At 38.0% G+C, this 19,559-nt stretch overlaps 1 protein-coding gene across 7 annotated transcripts in view; it reads left to right on the forward strand.

The window, feature by feature from the left end:
- Nucleotides 1-19,559, forward strand: part of Herc1 (HECT and RLD domain containing E3 ubiquitin protein ligase family member 1) — a 162,867-nt gene that overhangs the window by 122,367 nt on the left and 20,941 nt on the right. For all 7 annotated transcript variants that reach the window (XM_050126066.1, XM_050126103.1, XM_050126079.1 and 4 more), the window contains exons 52-65: nucleotides 584-711; nucleotides 5,076-5,203; nucleotides 5,849-6,049; nucleotides 8,096-8,226; nucleotides 9,089-9,288; nucleotides 9,685-9,790; nucleotides 12,148-12,294; nucleotides 12,889-12,990; nucleotides 14,305-14,478; nucleotides 15,266-15,559; nucleotides 16,552-16,617; nucleotides 16,790-16,915; nucleotides 17,758-17,896; nucleotides 19,163-19,344. In XM_050126066.1, coding sequence (XP_049982023.1) covers nucleotides 584-711; nucleotides 5,076-5,203; nucleotides 5,849-6,049; nucleotides 8,096-8,226; nucleotides 9,089-9,288; nucleotides 9,685-9,790; nucleotides 12,148-12,294; nucleotides 12,889-12,990; nucleotides 14,305-14,478; nucleotides 15,266-15,559; nucleotides 16,552-16,617; nucleotides 16,790-16,915; nucleotides 17,758-17,896; nucleotides 19,163-19,344 — 2,124 coding nt within the window. The remainder of the gene's footprint in view (nucleotides 1-583; nucleotides 712-5,075; nucleotides 5,204-5,848; nucleotides 6,050-8,095; nucleotides 8,227-9,088; nucleotides 9,289-9,684; nucleotides 9,791-12,147; nucleotides 12,295-12,888; nucleotides 12,991-14,304; nucleotides 14,479-15,265; nucleotides 15,560-16,551; nucleotides 16,618-16,789; nucleotides 16,916-17,757; nucleotides 17,897-19,162; nucleotides 19,345-19,559) is intronic.

Consider the following 19,559-nt stretch of genomic DNA (forward strand, 5'->3'; position numbering starts at 1 on the left):
CCCTTTAAGGTGACCCATTGGGTTAAAGTGTTTAACACCCAAACCTAATGACCCAAGGGAAACTCATACTGTTGGAGAGAACTGACTCCCCAAAATGCGACTGCCTCATGTTCATTGGGCATATATGTTCTTCCCCATTCACACATATAGATCTGATAATAAATAAAAGTTTGCTAAAAGATTTTAATAGGTCTCAAATAATTTGAATGAATTTAGGCTTAGTACTTTAAAGCTGTATTTCAAATAGGTATTTTACACTGGACAGAGGTGGAGCACGACTTTAATCCCAGTACTCGGAAGGCAGAGGCAGGTGAAACTCTGAGTTCGAGGCCAGCCTCGTCCACAAGAGCTAGTTTCAGGACAGGCACCAAAGCTAAAGAGAAACCCTGTCTTGGAAAACTAAAACAAACAAACAAAAAATGTAGGTATTTTACAAGGCATTTAAAAAAATGAAACAGTGTATATTGGATTGCATCATGGATAATTTTACAGTTTTATGGTAGATAACTTTTGTATAGAATTTTAAATGATGAAGTCCTTTAAATCAAAACTTGACTTGGCTTATCTATTTTAACTTTTCTAGGTAATGACATGTGTTTGGTGTAATAAAAAAGGCCTACTGGCTACAAGTGGCAATGATGGCACTATTCGGGTGTGGAATGTGACCAAGAAGCAGTACTCACTGCAACAGACCTGTGTGTTCAATAGACTGTAAGTGCTTGTTCCACTGGCATAAAGCTGAGGCCGCCTTTAGCACGCCTCGGCTTGGTGGTGCCACCGTAGTCTGTTCTCATTAAAACTGTAAAGGTTTTTTTTTAAGAATAGTATTTCTAAATCTCCAGAGTATATGTTTAATTTTCCATGGTAGTAATTCCGAAAGTCAAACGTTAATAGTTTAAACTCTATTTAGGCTTATTAGAAATTAGCATAGGGCCTATTAGTAAATGCTTAGTTATAGATATATAACAGTATACTAATTTTCTGGGAAGTACACTTGAACACATTGGCACAGGGAACCACTTCCTAAATATAACCCCAGCAGCACAGACAGAGAGAAACAATTAATAAATGGGACCTTCTAAAACTGAAAGCTTCTGTAAAGCAAAGGACATGGCCAACAAGACAAAACGACAGCCTACAGAATGGGAAAAGATCTTCACTAACCCCACATCACACAGAGATCTGATCTCCAAAATACACAAAGAACTCAAGAAATTGGACACCAAAGGAACACTTAATCCAATAAAAAAGGGAGTACAGACCTACATGGAGAACTCTCAACAAATGAATCTAAAATGGCTGAAAGACACTTAAGGAAATGTTCAACATCCTTAGTCATCAGAGAAATGCAAATCAAAATAACTCTGAGATTCCATCTTACACCTGTAAGAATAGCCAAGATCAAAAACACTGATGACAACTTATGCTGGAGAGGTTGTGGGGAAAAGGGAACACTTCAGCATTGCTGGTGGGAATACAAGCTGGTACAGCCCCTTTGGATGTCAGTGTGGTGATTTCTAAGAAAATTAGGAAACAACCTTCCTCATGACCCAGTAATACCACTTTTGGATATATATCCAAAGGATGCTCAATCGTGCCACAAGGACATGTGCTCAACTATGTTCATAGCAGCTTTTTTGTCATAGCCAGAACCTGGAAACAACCTAAATGCTCCTTGACCGAAGAATGGATAAGGAAAATGTGGTACATTTACACAATGGAGTACTACACAGAAAAAAAAAAGTAACGACATCTTGAAATTTGCAGGCAAATGGATGGAGCTAGAAAACATTATTTTGAGTGAGGTAACCCAGACCCAGAAAAACAATTATCACATGTACTCACTCAGGTGGTTTTTAAACATAAAGCAAAGAAAGCCAGCCTACAAACCACAATCCCAGAGAACTTAGACAACAATGAGGACACTAAGAAAGAATTACATAGATCTAATCTACATGAGAAGTAGAAAGTATAAAAAGACAAGATCTCCTGAGTAAATTGGGAGCATGGGGACCTTGGGGGGAGGATTGAAGGAGGAAGGAGAGAGGCAGGGTGGGGAGCAGAGAAAAATGTAGAGCTCAATAAATATCAAAAAAAAAAAAAAGAAAGAAAGAAAAAGAAATAAAAAGAGCTGTCGTACGAGGTCTGCTCAGCTCATCTTGAAAAAAAAGAAAAAAAATTTATGTTACAAGCTGTGTCTTATAGACTGGATATTGTGAAATGTTCTTTTTCAACTCATAGAGGTAGGTAATACAAGACTAAAATATACATAAAGTACCAGCTTGTTTCTGTGACCCTTGCCAATGCCTTATGTGCTGTATCACTGCTTGTACTAAGTGGACATGTTCTGCATTCCCACTTCAACTTTTTCTGGGTTCCTACGGCTCCACGATGGAGCTCAAACTGTATGAAAATTATTACATAGCCTTTTGTTATTTAGTCCTTGCCTTCTTACTAATCTTGGGGTTTCTCTATATTTTCTAACTGAAGTCTTTCATAAACAGAAGTGTGACAGCCCTTTCAGCTTCTGTTCTTTTAACCAATCCAATCTCCTGTAAAGACAGAAGAGTTCAGATTATGTTATTAGTTGTCTTTTCCGGCATCCTGTTCTCAAAATCTGAGACATCATGGGTAATGAACAGATATTTATGTGCTACTGTGTTATAAACATCTGTAACCTTATTTTCCAGTCTGTACAAATTGTCTAATTCAAAAACAGTGGCATCCATGCCATCAATCAAGTGGTGAACAGTGTGTTTCTCAAAACAAGCTTCCTTACTCCCGTGCCCTTAATGTTATTTCCTTTCAATCCACTCCATTCTTTCTTTTAAGCTTTAGCTGTGAGGACAAATGAACAACACATCTTTTTAATTGGAGCAATACCTGGCCTCTCCAAAGTATTAACTACTTTGATTATATTGGCATTTTTTTTGTCCCATTCATAATGTGTTAGTCATTCTACAGAGACTTCTAGGGTTTTGCTTTCAGCTGCTTCCACATAAATAAGAGACTTTCTTAGACTTTGCCCTGTTTCAAATGTTCATTTACTTTCTTATCATGTTAGAACAGCTGGAAAACTTTGCAGGCCTGTTTTAGTAGACATTTTTAAGGTAACATCTATACTGTGTGTGTGTGTGTGTGTGTGTGTGTGTGTGTGTGTGTGTGTGTGTGTGTACACATTATAGTACATCTACACTGTACTGTGAGACATAATCACACATTTTAATGAGTCTCTAAATCATTTTGAAACATTTGTTTTCATGTATATTTTCTATTTGTTTATATCCTTTTATTCCTTATTAAAAAGAGATTTTATTTAAAAAAAAGTATACTAATTTTCATCAGTCTTCAGTGATTATTTGGAAATTAGAGTAATTGTTTTGTATCAACATGTTACATTCTTATAGTACTGTAACTAACTGTAGCTATTTCTTTTGTTTTTTAATTGACTTAGTAAACTTTACTATAAAATGCTTTCAAATAGAAAAAAAATCACATGTCGATGCCAGGTAATGGTGGCGCATGCCTTTAATCCCAGCACTTGGGAGGCTCAAACCTCTGTGAGTTTGAGCCCAACCTGGTATACAAGAGCGAGTTCCAGGACATGCTCCAAAATTACAGAGAAACCCTATCTCGAAAAACAAAAAAAAAAGAAAAGAAAACAAACAAACAAAAAAAACACACATTGAAATTAACCAAGCCCAACGTCTATGTATCTCATTGAACTTCTATGTAGTCAGGACAGCTGGCACTACTAAATATATTTTTATGTGTATATCTACCACAAAAAAATGGAAACTCTACAGCAGAGTTAGAACTAAAACATAATTGGCTTTATATACTTCTTTAAAACTCATGTTCATTACCTACATGTATTCCTTCCTCATCTCCTAATATTTAGCCTTTTTGTTCTCTTACCTGTAGATTATAGTATACACACATGTACATTTGTTTGCATATATTGGCTAAATTCCACATATGAAGGAAATCATGTGGGTTTTTTTTTTCTTTCTGAGATTACATAATCTCACTTAATATTATACATTCACTTTCCTACAAATTTTGTGATAAGGTTTTATTTAGAACTGAATATGATTCCATTTTTATAGACATTAAATTTTCATTATCCATTCACCTGTTGATAGACAACTAGGTTGATACCAATTACGTTACAGTAAAAACAAACAAACAAAAGCCACAGCAATAAATATGTGAGTACAAATATCCCGATGGTAGAATATGGAGTTCTCAGTGTATGAATCCAGGAGTGAAGTAGTTGGGACATACATACAGTATTCTGTTTTCATTTTTTTTTTTTTTTGAGAGCTCTCCAAACTAATTTTCACAATGGTTGTATGAATTGTCATCACAACTAACAGTGAATTTAGTGAAGTTTCTTTCTCTCCCTGGGTATTCTTTTCCTGAGACCTTATGAATACATTAGACATACAGAAATAAGTGTATTCTGAATAGTACCTGTTTACAACCCATAACAATTCTGAATATCTTTGCTGAAAAATTCTGTCTTAATTGTGAGTAGTTGAAGCATCATTCTTTCATAATTGATATCTTCTCTGTGATGGCAATTAAAGAATATCCTGTGATAACTGGCCTGGGTGCACCCCTTGCTTTAAGGTTTAAAATCCAGATCACTAAATTTAGAAATGCGGGTGGGAATTATGTAAGCGGAGACTGCACTTTTGTTACCTGACTGCCCAGACCCAAATAATCATCACATAGAAACTGTATTAATTACAACACTGTTTGGCTTATTTGCTCAGGCTTATTATTAACTAGCTCTTACAACTTAAATTAACCATAATTCTTGTCTATGTTTAGCCACATGGCCTGGTATTTTTTCTCAGTGCAGCATTATCATCTTTCTTCCTCTGTTTCTGGGTAGTGACTGACCCTCTCTCTTCCTCTTCCCAGAATTCTCCTTGTCTGGTTACCCCAATTATGCTTCCTGCCTGACTGCTGGCCACTCAACATTTACTAAACCAATATAAGTGACAAATCTTTATGGTGTACAAAACATCCCACAGTAAATTACACACTCATCTATTGCATTTTAGGGAGGGGGATGCTGAGGAAAGCCTTGGATCACCCAGCGACCCAAGCTTCTCACCTGTTTCCTGGAGTATCAGTGGCAAATACCTTGCTGGGGCTTTGGAGAAGATGGTGAACATCTGGCAAGTTAATGGTAAGAGTGCTTTCTGAGGATGCTGCCCTGGGTACCACTCAGCCTTCCTCTCACTTAGTCGTGTAGGCCAAGCAGTGGCTTGGCTTGACTTTCCCTGGAAATCCATGAACTGTTCAACAACTATGAAAATCCTGCACAAGATCCACCTTCTGAAAGTTTCAGATACCTACTATGGTAAACCAAAGCTGCTTTTAATGCAGCAGTAAATAGGCCTTGAGGAGAAGTGATAGTTGCTAGGGCTTAAGCTATGTAATTTTGAGTCGCTTGAAGTAGCTCTCTCATTTATGTTTCTTTCCATGATAATTTTTTTGTTTTGTTTTGTTTTTTGATACAGGGTTTCTCTGTTGGTTGTCCTGAAACCCCCTTTGTAGACCAGGTTGGCTTCAAACTCTTCCTGGCTCTGCCTCTCAAATGCTGGAATTAAAGGCGTATTCACTATGCTTGGCAGAGATAAAATTTTTGGCCAGGCATTTTTATATTTATTTGTTTATGTGGGTGTTCACATATTCCATGGTATGGAAATCCACCTGCCTCTGCCTCTTGATTAGTGGGATTAAAGATATGTGCCACCACATCTGGTACTTGTTCTTTTTTTTTTTTTTTTAAGAGTCAAATGAGTGTGAGTTAACATTTCTCCCCCTGTAGGAGGAAAAGGATTAGTAGATATTCAACCTCACTGGGTATCTGCCCTGGCTTGGCCAGAAGAAGGTCCAGCTACAGCCTGGTCAGGAGAGTCTCCAGAGTTACTGCTGGTCGGTCGGATGGATGGGTCTCTAGGACTGATTGAAGTTGTTGATGTGTCCACTATGCACCGCCGAGAACTGGAGCACTGCTATCGAAAGGATGGTAAGATGTTACACTAGTCAAGAAAGTAGACAAATAGATGAAAAGGGTTTTGGTTGAGTTTAAATGCTGAGTGAATCTGTTTCTCTCCCACTCCTTATTGTATCTATCTCTCTGGTAAAGGGAAACTTCACTTTTTTATACCATATTAGTCATTCATTCATTGTGTGAATGACTTAACATTTTTAACAGACTCTAAATGTAACTTAAAAGTTAGAGATATCAAAGGGGAGAAAAATTATTGGTAAAAACAAATAATTAACAACTGAGTAAAATTAAGGAAATAGGGGAAGGTGGAGGAGGAAGGTTCCTTGACTCAGCAGATGAAACAAATTCTGCCTGTGTTTTTCCTTACTGAAAATTTCCTTACATGCACTTTGAGTAAGTGCATATATTACTAGCAGTTGTTATTAGTTATTTGACTGGAATCAAGTAATTCAGAGGTCACAGGGCCAATTTGATGGTATTCTCTTTGACAGGAGAAATAAGCATTCTATTTGTTTATTATGTTTAGGTTTTGTTTTTTTTTAATCCACTTTTAAAATTTTGATAACTTCATAGGGTTCAAAAGCTAGAAAGTTTTGAAAGGCTTAGTAGGAAAATCTTCCCCATGTGCTCAGTCCCTCCCCGTCCTGCCCTGCCCTTTAGGTACTATTTTCTACTTTCCAGCTCACAGTGTGCAGAAAAGCAATGTGATTAGAGGCTCGGATAGACAGTCTTAAGAGCTGGAGAACACTGATTAGGGCATCAGAAGGAAGCGAGCAGATTTTCTGTGGCTTATGTGGTATTAGTCCTGTTTTGTTCTCTCTTTCTCTCTCTCTTTCTTTCTCTCTCCCTTTCTTTTTCTCTCCTTTTTCTTTCTCTCTTTCTTTCTCTCTCTCTCTTTCTTTCTTTCTTTCTTTCTTTCTTTCTTTCTTTCTTTCTTTTTCTTTCTTTCACTCTTGTTGTGATATGGAGTGGTGGGGCTGCATCCTGCCACCCGCATTGCTAGCTTATGCCCCGAATCGGAAACTGTACTCTTTTAAACACTGCCTGGCCCATTAGTTCCAGCCTCTTATTGGCTAGCTCTTACATATTGATCTAACCCATTTCTAATAATCTGTGTAGCCCACGAGGTGGCTTATCAGGGAAGATCTTAACCTGTGTTTGTGTTGGGTGGGAGAATCATGGCGACTGCCTGACTCAGCTTCTTTCTCCCAGCATTCTGTTCCGTTTACTCCGCCTATCTAAATTCTACCCTATCAGAGGGCCAAGCAAGTTTCTTTATTAATTAACCAATGAAAGCAACAAATAGATACAAGACCCACCTCCATCACACTCTTCTCTCTTTCTCTTTCTTTCTTTCTTTCTTTCTTTCTTTCTTTTTTTCTCTCTTTCTCTCTCTCTTTGTCTCTCTCTTTCTCCCTCTTTCTTTTTCTCTCCTTTTTCTTTCTCTCTTTCTTTCTTTCTCTTTCTTTCTCTCTCTTTGTTTCTCTTTTTTTCTTTCACTCTTTCTCTCTCTTTCTTTCTTTCTTCCGTTCTTTCTCTTTCTTTCTTTCTTTCTTTCTCTCTTTTTCTCTCTCTCTCTCTTTCAAGTGGGGGTTTGAGACAGGGTCTCTCTGTAGCTTTGGAGCCTGTCCTGGAATTAGCCCTTGTAGACCACCAGACTGGCTTCGAACTTACAGAGATCTGCCTGCCTCTGCCTCCCAAGTGCTGGGATTAAAAGGTTTGTACCACTAGCACCCGGCATTAGTTCTGTTTTATAGTAGATTTTTTCCCAAAAGAAGAACCTGGTACAGTGCCTCAATACAAACCAAATTGTTACTCTCTCTCTCTTTTTTTTTTTTAACAAAACCTCCTTAAAAAGAATGAAACGTTAATAATGAGGTCAATCATAAATGATGTTCTTCAAAGTGGGTTGTGTGGGCTCTAGGCTGCAGGTTCTAATTTATGAGCTATGTGGAAGTTTTCTTGATGTTATGGTAGTAGCACAGATCTCTTTCAAAGTGTATAATTATTTGTCTAGATAATGACAAATCCATCTTTTTCTTGTATTTTTAATCACGGTAGTATCTGTCACTTGCATTGCTTGGTTCAGTGAAGACAGACCATTTGCAGTAGGATATTTTGATGGAAAATTGTTGATGGGAACAAAAGAACCAGCTGAGAAAGGAGGCATTGTTCTCATTGATGCACATAAGGTAAAGGCCATCTTCTCAATGGTTGCTTTTCTGGATTTTTATTGTAGTTTTGTTTGGTAGTAGTATCTTCAACAGTATTTTTCATTGGTCACTTATGATTTAGTATTCTGTTGTTACACAAAGTCTTTGTGTCATGTGTTCACATGGAAGAATCTGTGGAATTTTTAAAATCAATCTACAAAAGAAATGAAACCAATAAAGTGAAATAGGAATACCAGAAATATCCTCTGCCAGAGTATCTCCATTAATACCAGAACTTCCACTAAAGCAATGGTGGTTCCTCAGAGGTAGTCCTGATGTTTAAAGGACCACCCAGGCAGGTGACATAAAAACAAGAAACCAGGAGTTGGAAAGTATGGAAGGAGGGTTATTTAAAAAATCACAGAGGACTAGAGAAATGGCTTAGAGTTTTAGAGGACTGGCTATGCTTCCTGAGGACCCAGGTTCAATTGCCAGCAAATTACCAATATTTAACATGGCAGCTTCCAGCCAACTATAACCCCAGTTCATGGATTCCTGTGTCCTCTTTGGCCTCTCTCTTTGGCCTCTACAGGCACCAGGCATGCATATGGTGCACAGACATGCATCCAACCAAAATACTCATATGCATAAATGAAAATCACACAAAAAAAAGAAAAACAGAAAAGCACAATGATCAAGGTTTATAAACATAAAACATGCCCTAGACGCTTATAAGTATTTTCACTAATTTGGAGTAAGCAATATTTTTTCTGGTTTTTTTTTTTTTTCTTTTCCATCTTTTCCACATAGTAGTGATTAGCAGTTGATAAAATGATTCAGTATGTGCACATGCAAAGGAAAAATACTGTGAGTATTCTAATTTTTCCCCTACCATTTTAAGGAGACTCTTGTTAGTATGAAATGGGACCCAACTGGTCATATTCTTATGACATGTGCCAAAGAAGAAAATGTGAAACTCTGGGGACCTGTTTCAGGATGCTGGCGCTGTCTGCATTCTCTCTGCCATCCATCCACTGTAAATGGCATTGCCTGGTGCGGCCTTCCAGGGAAAGGATCCAAGTTGCAGTTACTGATGGCCACGTATGTTATAAATTTGTGTTTGTGTTGATTTTTGTGATAGTGTAGACTTGCTTGTAATAGTATTACTTCCCAGTAATGTTGATTTAGTGTCTGTTACTATTTTTGTAATGTGTAACACCGTAAAATTATCTAACAGAGGGGGCGGGAGCGATGGCTCAGTAGTTAAGAGCACCGGATGCTCTTTGAAAGGACCCAGGTTCAATCCCCAGTACCCACATGGCAGTTTACAACTGTCCATAACTCCAGTTCCAGGGGATCTGACACCCTCACACAGACATACATGCAGGCAAAACAACAATGCACATGAAATGGTTTTTTAAAATTACCTAAAAGAAAGAGCAGATTTTCAGATTTTCATTTGATATGTTCTCCTTTTGTGATTTTTTTTTTTTAAAGTGGCTGTCAGAATGGCTTAGTGTGTGTTTGGCGTATTCCACAAGATACCACACAGACCAGTATGACTAGCTCAGAAGGATGGTGGGACCAGGAATCGAATTGCCAGGTAATGTGTGACTTTATCTGAAACTATAGTGCAATAACTCCTCCTCAGTAAGGCATTACCTGTTATACCTGAAGGGCATGATCCATCAGGGAAATGTAAGTAATTGTTGTAATTTGTATGCTCGCTTAAGTTCATGTCATTTTTATAAGTAAAGGACACTGTTATTACTGATTACTGTGAGGCGTGTAATGCACATGGAGTAGTGATCATGTTGGTGATGATTAAAATGGATGTTGTAGGTATACTAGTCGTGAGTTAAGTCAGGTACAGTGGACTTACACTGTGGGAGTTCCCATCCAGAGTGTCTCCTGCCAGTGTCAGAACTTCGCCTCAACAGAACCAGTGTTTTGAAAGAAGAGTTACAAGCTTAGATACTTACAAAGGCATCTGGACAAGTCACATAAATACATGAATCTGGGAGTGGGGAAGTATGGAGAGAAAAAAAAAACACAGACAAAACCCAGGAAGGACACATGCTTCATCTCAAGCTAGACTTCCTAGACTTTTCTACGCTCAACCTCTTTTCACCTAAGAAATTCGTTTACACAACCCTGGTCTGGGTAGATAAGCAGATGAGCACAGCAAACTTTCACTGATAATAAATCATGATGAGAGTTTTTTAGATCAATTCTTTGCTATATATCTGATTTTACCATTTATTAAAGAACAAAGCAAATTTACATAGTTATGGGATACATGTGCTTATTTATTTTCACATTAAAGAATTAAGTCTTTGCCGAATGTTTATTAGTGAATAACGTAGACCATCTTCACTGTCCTTCAGAGTTGACCAATTTTTGATTTTATAATTGTCAGTACTGAGAACACTTTTGCATCAATACATAATACAAAATGGCAGGTGTGTATTTAGAATCATTTCAAAATTGTTAGAATTTCTGTTCTATTTCAAAGTCAAAAAATTTTTTAATGAAACTCATTAGTGTCTTAAACAGCAAATTTTAAAATAAAATACTCAAATGCAATACAGCTTAACGATATACTAGTTTGATACTTACAGAGAAATGGTAATTGGAAAATACCAAAAAAAATCCTTTATTTTCTGTAATTAAACCATTACATTTCTATAAGAACAGAAAGCTTTGTATGTAAAAATCACGACAATTCATAGCATGCAATATCAAATTTTAGCCAAGATATTTCAGGAAACCTTCAGTGGTGTTTGTTGCACAGTGTGACAACATGCACAGTGCAGGGACATGTGTGTTCAGAACCAAGGCTGCAGGGTCGTACAATGCAAAGGCAATTGCTACCAGAGCCACCTGGGATCTGTATGTGCTTTATTTCACATTAATTTTTTGATCATGACATATTCAGAAACCTTTTACTGTTGCCACATGTTCAGAGCCTTGGCTTTCGGTTACTAGGTGGGCTCTGACCTGTTTGTTAAGTGTTAATGTAAAGTGCTCAGCTGCTGCACAGCTGGTTGTGACTCTGTAGAATTAAGTTCCTATTGTTAACAGAGTATCTGCTTTTTAAAATAGAAGCCAAACCACCTACTATTTTAAGTAAAAATGCCAAATAATGATACTAATATTGCCATTTTACAATTCTTTAAAATACTAAGTGCCTGATTAAACTGAATCTCTGAGTTTGCAGCTCCCTTCTGTTTGTGATACAATCACCCTTTGAAGAAGTTCCTTTTGGGTAAATGGGTGCATCCAGTACTAGTCTCTGTCTTAACTAGAATAGAGAGGAAGCAAAGTATAGGAAGAGGGGAAGGAGTAACCAGCTAAATGATAGGAGGGAAGTGCCTCAGAAGACACAGTGTTACAGACAGATCCATCAGCTGACAACAGGGAACCCTGTTTATAGAATGATCATATGCAGATCACCAGTGTTAGGTGAGAAAATAAAAATTACATCAAATCAAACTATTGGTCACAAGCAAAAGTCAGAATTTTTCTGTCTTACAGATCCTGGAACTTTGAACTGTAATAATTTCTGCTTGTTTAAACAACAGAAAATTAACCAGCAGGTGTTAGCTCATACTTTTAATCCCAGCAGAGGCAGGTGGATCTCAGAGTTTAAGGCCAGTCTGGTCTACAGAGTGTGTTTCAAGACAGCCAGGGCTACACAGAGAAACACTATCTCAAAAACAAAATAAAACAAACAACAACAAAAAAAAAACATAAAATTAATTTTAAAAAGTATAGAAACAGAACCTGGTTGCTGCTTTATTGTTGTTCATCAAGTTAAATAACTTTATGGTAGAAAGTGTCTCTACCTCAACCCCCTGTTTCATACTACTGAAATGTAAAATTTCTAAGAGTGAGCCATGAATCTTGAACCTGTAAATTATTTTTAAACTAATACATATTCAAAATAATAATTTATAGGATGGCTGTAAGAAATGGGCAGGAGCCAAGTGTGTTTATCAGCTGCGGGGACACATCACTCCTGTTCGGACTGTGGCCTTCAGTTCTGATGGGTTGGCCTTGGTGTCTGGTGGACTTGGAGGACTTATGAACATTTGGTCTTTAAGGGTAAGAACACAGTTTTGTTTTGTTTTTTAACATTAAGAAACTTTTTACATTAGTTTGTATCATAATAATAAAAATTAGGGCTGGAGAGATGGCTCAGCGGTTAAGAGCATTGCCTGCTCTTCCAAAGGTCCTGAGTTCAATTCCCAGCAACCACATGGTAGCTCACAACCATCTGTAATGAGGTCTGGTGCTCTCTTCTGGCCTGCAGGCATACACAGACAGAATATTGTATACGTAATAAATAAAAAATTTAAAAAAAATTTTAAAAAAAATAAAAAATAAAAATTAACTAATATTAAGAATATTTTATGTAACAGTGTCTTGGGTAATGGAAAAGCTCCTATGGAGATGATTTTGTCTATAAGATAATCATCTATAAAACCAGTCTCTTATCGTTTGGTTTTTCTTATTGATAAGTATCTTTAAAGTGAAAAGTAGATATAAAGTAAAACGTAGTTTATAAAGTCAGTGTTGTTGAATTCAGCTCAGTTATAATTATTTTTAATGTATATTTTGTGAATGCAAAGTAACAGATGTTGTGTCAACAGTGCCTAAAGTCAGGAAACGAGTACTGATAAATATATCTCATTTTAGGATGGCTCTGTCTTGCAAACTGTTGTGATAGGCTCTGGAGCTATTCAGACCACAGTATGGATTCCAGAAGTTGGGGTAGCTGCTTGCTCAAATAGATCAAAGGTAACATTACAGTCACAACAAACCGTTAAGTATGAATCTAGAGATGTTTTAGAAATTACAGCCCAAGCCCCTCACTTTACAGAGGAACAACTGCTATCTGAAAGATTATTACTTGCCCAAGATAATGCACCTATTTAATGGTAGAAGGGAGTTAGAACCTGGGGATGCTCATTTCTCATCCTAGCCTCTTTCTTCTGTACCTGGGCTTTGCTGAAAGTACTTGATTTGATTTTTTTTTTTTTAATTTATCCCATTGGAAGACACAAGTCGATTCCCACATTTCTCACAATTCTCACATGAATTCTCATAGCACTAAGCTAACTCAAAAGAATATTCCATGGGGAAAAAAAAATCTCAAAAACATTTAAGTATCCAAAATATATCATGGCTTTAAAATTTAAGATTCTAGTAAAAGTGCTAACCAACCTGCTGTGAGACTTCTGATTACCCTATAGCTGTCTTCATATGCTCAAAGATCAAAGTCAGTGTGCAGTGTGTTTATATATGTGTAAATGGTGTTAAAAGAAGCCAGAGCTGGGGCTGGAGAGATGGATCAGCAGTTAAGAGCACTGACTGTTCTTCCAGAGGTCCTTAGTTCAATTCCCACCAACCACATGGTGGCTCATAACCATCTGTGATGAGATCTGGTGCCCTCTTCTTGGGTGCAGACATACATGCAGACAGAACATTGTATACATAATAAATAAATCTTTTAAAAAAGAAGAAGCCAAGCAAGCCAAGCAAGTTTCTTCTATACAGAGAAACTCTATCTTGAAAAAACAAAACAAAACAAAAAAAGAAGCTATAATCCTATGTGAGTGCTTTTACTAAAATTAAAAATAAAAACTAACGAATGCTAGGATATTTTTAAGATGAGCACTATAGTGTGTAGCACCCTAAGCAGTACAAACGGCCATTGAGCTTACTGCGTAGAATAGGGGGTATCTGGGGCTTTTACGTTGTGTTTCTGAGGAAACAACTATTTATTTCTGCTAATGTCCCTATAGTCATGTCAGACTTGTGAAATGTACTGAATACCTAGTCTTTACAAGGCCTGTGAACTAGCAGATAATTGATACTGTTTTTAAAGAAAGTTTGTTAAGGTGGATCACATTTTTTTCTTTGGTTTTATTTGCTTGTTTTACTTAAACAAATTAGGATGTTTTAAAGTTCGCTAGACATTTTTTTTTGTATATGAGAAGGAAAATTAATCCATTTACTGGAGAGAATTTCTCAGGTTGAATGGTGATGGCATGGTTTTTTAATCTTTAATTAAACAAATTAATCATATGGCATTATTTACTTTTCCACCAGGATGTTTTGGTTGTGAATTGTACAGCAGAATGGGCTTCTGCCAATCACGTTTTAGCAACCTGTAGGACAGCCCTGAAACAACAGGGTGTTCTGGGATTAAATATGGCTCCCTGCATGAGAGCATTTCTGGAGCGACTGCCCATGATGCTTCAAGAGCAATATGCCTATGAAAAGGTAACTCATGGCCATAACTCCCATAATACTTGGTATTTTGGAATTTGTATTCCACCCCACTCTCCTATCCCACAGGGACATGATATTTGAGGGAAGGAAGTGCAGCCTGTTGGGACAGAAATGAAGTCACTTGTACCTAAGCAGTTGTTCGGTCATCTTAAGCCTGTTCTTTCTTTATTTTCACCTGAGTAAAATGAAACTATAACCCCCAAATAGGTGTGGTGTTGACACATTCTTTTTCAGATTATTTATTCACTCCATACCCAATTAATTTCAATGAAGAATTTACCTGAATTTAATTTTCATGGTCTCTGTGATAGATTTGCTCTGCTGTGTTTAAAGACTGCCATAAAAGAGAATTTGTCTTTGATGACTACCAAGGTTTTCTTGGTAAAGGAAGAAATGTGTGAGGAGTCAGGTCTTCGTGGGTTAGTTGTTATCTACCTTGTTTATTATAATTGGAAAAAAATACAGTCACACACACACACACACACACACACAGAGCAGTCCAATATGAGCCCATATTGGATTCTGAAACAAAAAGAGATATGAGTGGCAAAACCAAATAAAGCTCTGATTTGGCTAATATTGTATCAGCATGAGTTTCTTAGTTTTGACGAATATAGTATGGTTATATAAATTATTTTATATATGTTAGAGAAAAAATGGAGTGAAGAATATATAGAATCCCCTTTACTAGCCCTAAAACCTTTTATAACATATGTTTATCCAGAATATCTGATACAGGCTCCTTAACGTGTCATTCTTTTGTTTTTGTTTTTCTTAGCCGCATGTGGTTTGTGGTGACCAGCTTGTTCACAGCCCCTACATGCAATGCCTGGCTTCCCTTGCTGTGGGGCTTCATCTGGATCAGCTGTTATGTAGCCCTCCAGTGCCACCGCACCATCAAAACTGCCTCCCTGACCCTGTGTCCTGGAATCCGAATGAGTGGGCCTGGTTAGAATGCTTCTCGACCACCATCAAAGCTGCAGAAGCCCTGACCAATGGAGCACAGTTTCCAGAGTCATTTACTGTCCCAGATCTAGAGCCTGTTCCTGAGGATGAACTAGTACTCCTCATGGTGAGTGAGTCCTGAGCTGCTGTCACTTGAAGTAGCAATTGCGCCATGATTGCTTGGTATGCCTTGGTTTCTTTGCTGACCTGACTAGCTAGTGACATGCCTGCCCTTATGTGAATCAGAATATACTTTTCTATTGAATGGCTATTCAGGTTTCTGGTGACAGCCCTTCTGAGTCTGCTGACTCCATACATAGTTCCATACTTTTCTCTTCATGTGTAGGTACTTATCAAGTGTCTTAATCATGCATATTTTTGTTTCCTTCTGGTCACTTTGTGAGATTTATCCACATGGAGATTCTGATTTACTGTGCACTTTAAACATACTAGTAGTAATCAGCGTCACTGACTTACCCACTAAACTAGACAAAGAATCTAGGGAGGCAGTAGGCTTTGTACATGGCTTTGCACCTCTAGGCGCTCAGTAAACATGAATGATTAGCTTTTTTAAAAAAATAGGTCTTTTTTATTTATTTTATTTTATATGTATTGGTGTTTTACCATGGGTATCAGGTTCCCTGGAACTAGAGTTATAGACAGTTGTGAGTGGCCATGTGGGTGCTGGGAATTGAACCCAAGTCCTCTGGAAGAGCAACCAATGCTCTTAACTGCTGAGCCATCTCTGTAGCCCCGAATGGTTAGCCTTGAACCAAGGCTACAGTGAGAGTAAAATCGTGTATAATAAAAGTAAATACTAGAATGCAAAAAGCAAGTTTGAATTACTATGACGTTGGGCTTGCTGGATGGAGTGGCATATGTCTGAAGTTCCAACTTCTTAGGAGGAAGAAGCAAGAGAATTTTGAGATCAAGAGTTTGAAGGCAGCTGACCTGAGCAGCATAGCAAGACACTATCTTTTTAAAAGTGAAATAAGAACAACTACTCTTGACTTGTCCTAATATCACTATGATTTTTAGAAAGGGAGTCTTTTCACTAGTCAGGAGCAGATTAGGTCCTGGGAAGGCGTCATTGGTTGTGATGTGTGCTCTGTTTTGCAGGATAACAGCAAGTGGATCAATGGCATGGATGAACAAATTATGTCTTGGGCAACTTCCAGGCCTGAGGTCAGTAAAGATAAGATTACTATGTGGTGGGTTTCAGTCAGTCTTTCGATTGTAAATGCATGTGTTTCTGTGTCCTTCTGTTTCCTGTAGTGGTTGTCATATGCTTGTGCTCAGTATGTATTTGTTTGAGCAACTGGATGATCCTAACTTTAGGTGCCTGTGGGTTTTCTAGGACTGGCACCTGGGAGGTAAATGTGATGTCTACTTATGGGGTGCTGGCAGACATGGACAGCTGGCTGAAGCTGGAAGAAATGTAATGGTACCAGCCACAGCTCCTTCATTCTCACAGGCCCAACAGGTAACTAGCAGAGTGAAGAATCGAGAAGAAATGTGGGAATTCCAATTGCTGTTAGTAACTTATTTTGGGTTTAAGCTTGTCAGTTTCAGTCTATTGTGGTGAATCAGTAAAGAACCTCATTTATATGTGACCTCCAAATGGAAGCTTACTGAAGTTTTATTGTACTCAAGACGTTTTCTTAAGAAGTTTCTAAATTTTTCTTGCTTCCAAGTATAGTGAATTAATACCACAATATATTAGGCCAATACAGTGCATATTTATGGAAGCCAAGCTAATCATAATCACTGTTCTCTTTGGGAACTATGAACTACCTAGGACCTTTAGCCAGCCTTTGTTGATGCTCCTCTCTCCATCTAATAGCCATGGTACTGTATTCCCAAACTCATTTCACTTCAGTTCTCTTCTACCGAAGCTGTTCCAGAGTTCACTGCTCTGCCCTGTTTTAGCCCCCTCCAGTTTCTGCCTCTTTCTGCACCAGCTTTAATAGTTTCCTACCACCTTTCCTTTCTTCCCTTATCTGTGTTGTTTAGCTGTGCACAGTTGACTGAAATTTCATGAATTATCTCAGTCAGATGAGTCTCATATGTCATCAGAACTATAGTAATCAAAGGTTATAGGGAAGCCACAGGGAGGCGTATTCCTGCTTTGGTGCAAAGGAGAAAAGAACTGGTAGAGCTATCCTCAAGATCATCTAAAATGTCTGAAGTTAGAGATTAACAATAAGGGTAATGGGGAGGGAATGTCTTATTTATTCTTAGATAATTTCATGCATGCACACTTTGTATCTTGATCAAGTCCAACCTAAACAAGAATATTGTTTTTTATTCTGTGTTTTATACTAGGTTATATGTGGTCAGAACTGTACCTTTGTCATCCAGGCCAATGGCACAGTGTTGGCTTGTGGGGAAGGAAGTTACGGCAGATTAGGGCAAGGAAATTCAGATGATCTTCATGTACTGACTGTTATTTCAGCCCTGCAAGGTAAGGCTACCCTGACTTTAAAATGGTTAGAGACTGTGTGCATCTACTGGAACTCTTCTCAACTTGGTGAACCCATGGGGGTTTCCTTATGTACAGCCTTAATTTCCACATTTTTAAAGCTGTTTCACAAGTAGGAGTGCTAGAATCCAGCAGCATATACCTATTTGAGATCCAAGGGAAAACAAATGTTTTATATTGTACACAAATTCTTTAAAATTGTTAAACTTTGATAAGGTAGTCATGTGTATGTTTCATTAACATAAAAAACAGCTCACATAAAAATCTCCAGCTGTGCCTGAGAGTTTAAAGGGCATTTCTGGCAGAGTTCTGTGTGACTTGATAAAGTATGTCTCAAGAGAAACAGCTGCATTGTCTCATAGATCGCAAAGCTTACAATAAGGAATATCCGACCTTTGAATATGTGACATGATGTCATCTGCAAATGTGTTAGGCTGCATCCCTAGCTATCTTTTTGTTTTGTTTTGTTTTGTTTTGTTTTGTTTTGTTTTGTTTTGTTTTGTTTTGTTTTGTTTTGTTTTGTTTTGTAGACAGGGTTTATCTGTGTAACAGCTCTGGCTGTCCTGAAACTTCCTCTGTAGATCAGGCTGGCCTCAAACTCACATAGACCCGCCTGCCTCTGCCTCCCAAGTGCTGGGATTGAAGGTGTTTGTCACCATCGCCTGGCCATCCATAGCTATTTTAGGATGTTCTTAGCCCACAGGCTGTAAGGTGAACATGTCTTTTCCATGGAGAACACAGAGGACTCTAAGTCAATGCTTCTACTTAAAATGTACCATTGAGTTCACAGGAAATTCTGCAGATCTGGTGGTGGTAGAGTGCTGCAGTGGGAACACAGGCTGGGTTCCTACCTGTTCGTTCTGGTCCCTGGCTCAGGAACTTTGCATAACCACTACACCACTTTGCAACTCAATCTCTGCAACTGCAGAAAATGGGGATGTTGGTGTCTGCCCCCCAGATGTGCGTGAAAGGAGAAATGAGACAGTCCTTACAAAGCATCTATAGGAGTGGCTACAATATCAGCACCCTTAGTGGCTGTGACAGCTGTCCTTATCCTTCCTCTTGTCATCATTTTGTGTGACTGCTCCCAGTTTTGCCAGGTTATGTCTATAAATTTGATTTAAAGGTTTAAAAAGTTTGTTATTCCACATAACATTTGGGTGCTTTTCAAATCTTAGGGCATTCTATAGCAGTTGCAGGAGAAATGTTTTACCATTTGACATCTTTTGTGTTTCTGCTATCTTACAGGCTTTGTGGTGACTCAGCTGGTGACTTCCTGTGGCTCTGATGGACACTCAATGGCCCTGACAGAAAGTGGTGAAGTCTTTAGCTGGGGAGATGGGGACTATGGCAAACTTGGCCATGGGAACAGTGACAGGCAACGGCGGCCAAGACAGATCGAGGCATTACAAGGAGAAGAAGTGGTGCAGGTCAGACATGGCATGGATACATTTGCCTTTGAATATGGAGTTAGAAAATAGCATTCTGAAGTTTAGCTAGCAGAAATAGTATAAAAACACATTCTATGAGCAGAATAAGAGATCCACAATTTTTGGTTATGTAGGCTCCTTATTGAGCTTTTCAGGAATTCAGCTAACTTGGTGTAGGATATGATGCTGCAAGGCTCTTAGAAAAAACACCACAG

The sequence above is a fragment of the Alexandromys fortis genome, unplaced genomic scaffold (assembly GCF_014885135.2).
Source record: "Alexandromys fortis isolate MF-2015 unplaced genomic scaffold, M_Fortis_MF-2015_v1.1 scaffold_22, whole genome shotgun sequence".
Lineage (NCBI taxonomy): Eukaryota > Metazoa > Chordata > Mammalia > Rodentia > Cricetidae > Alexandromys > Alexandromys fortis.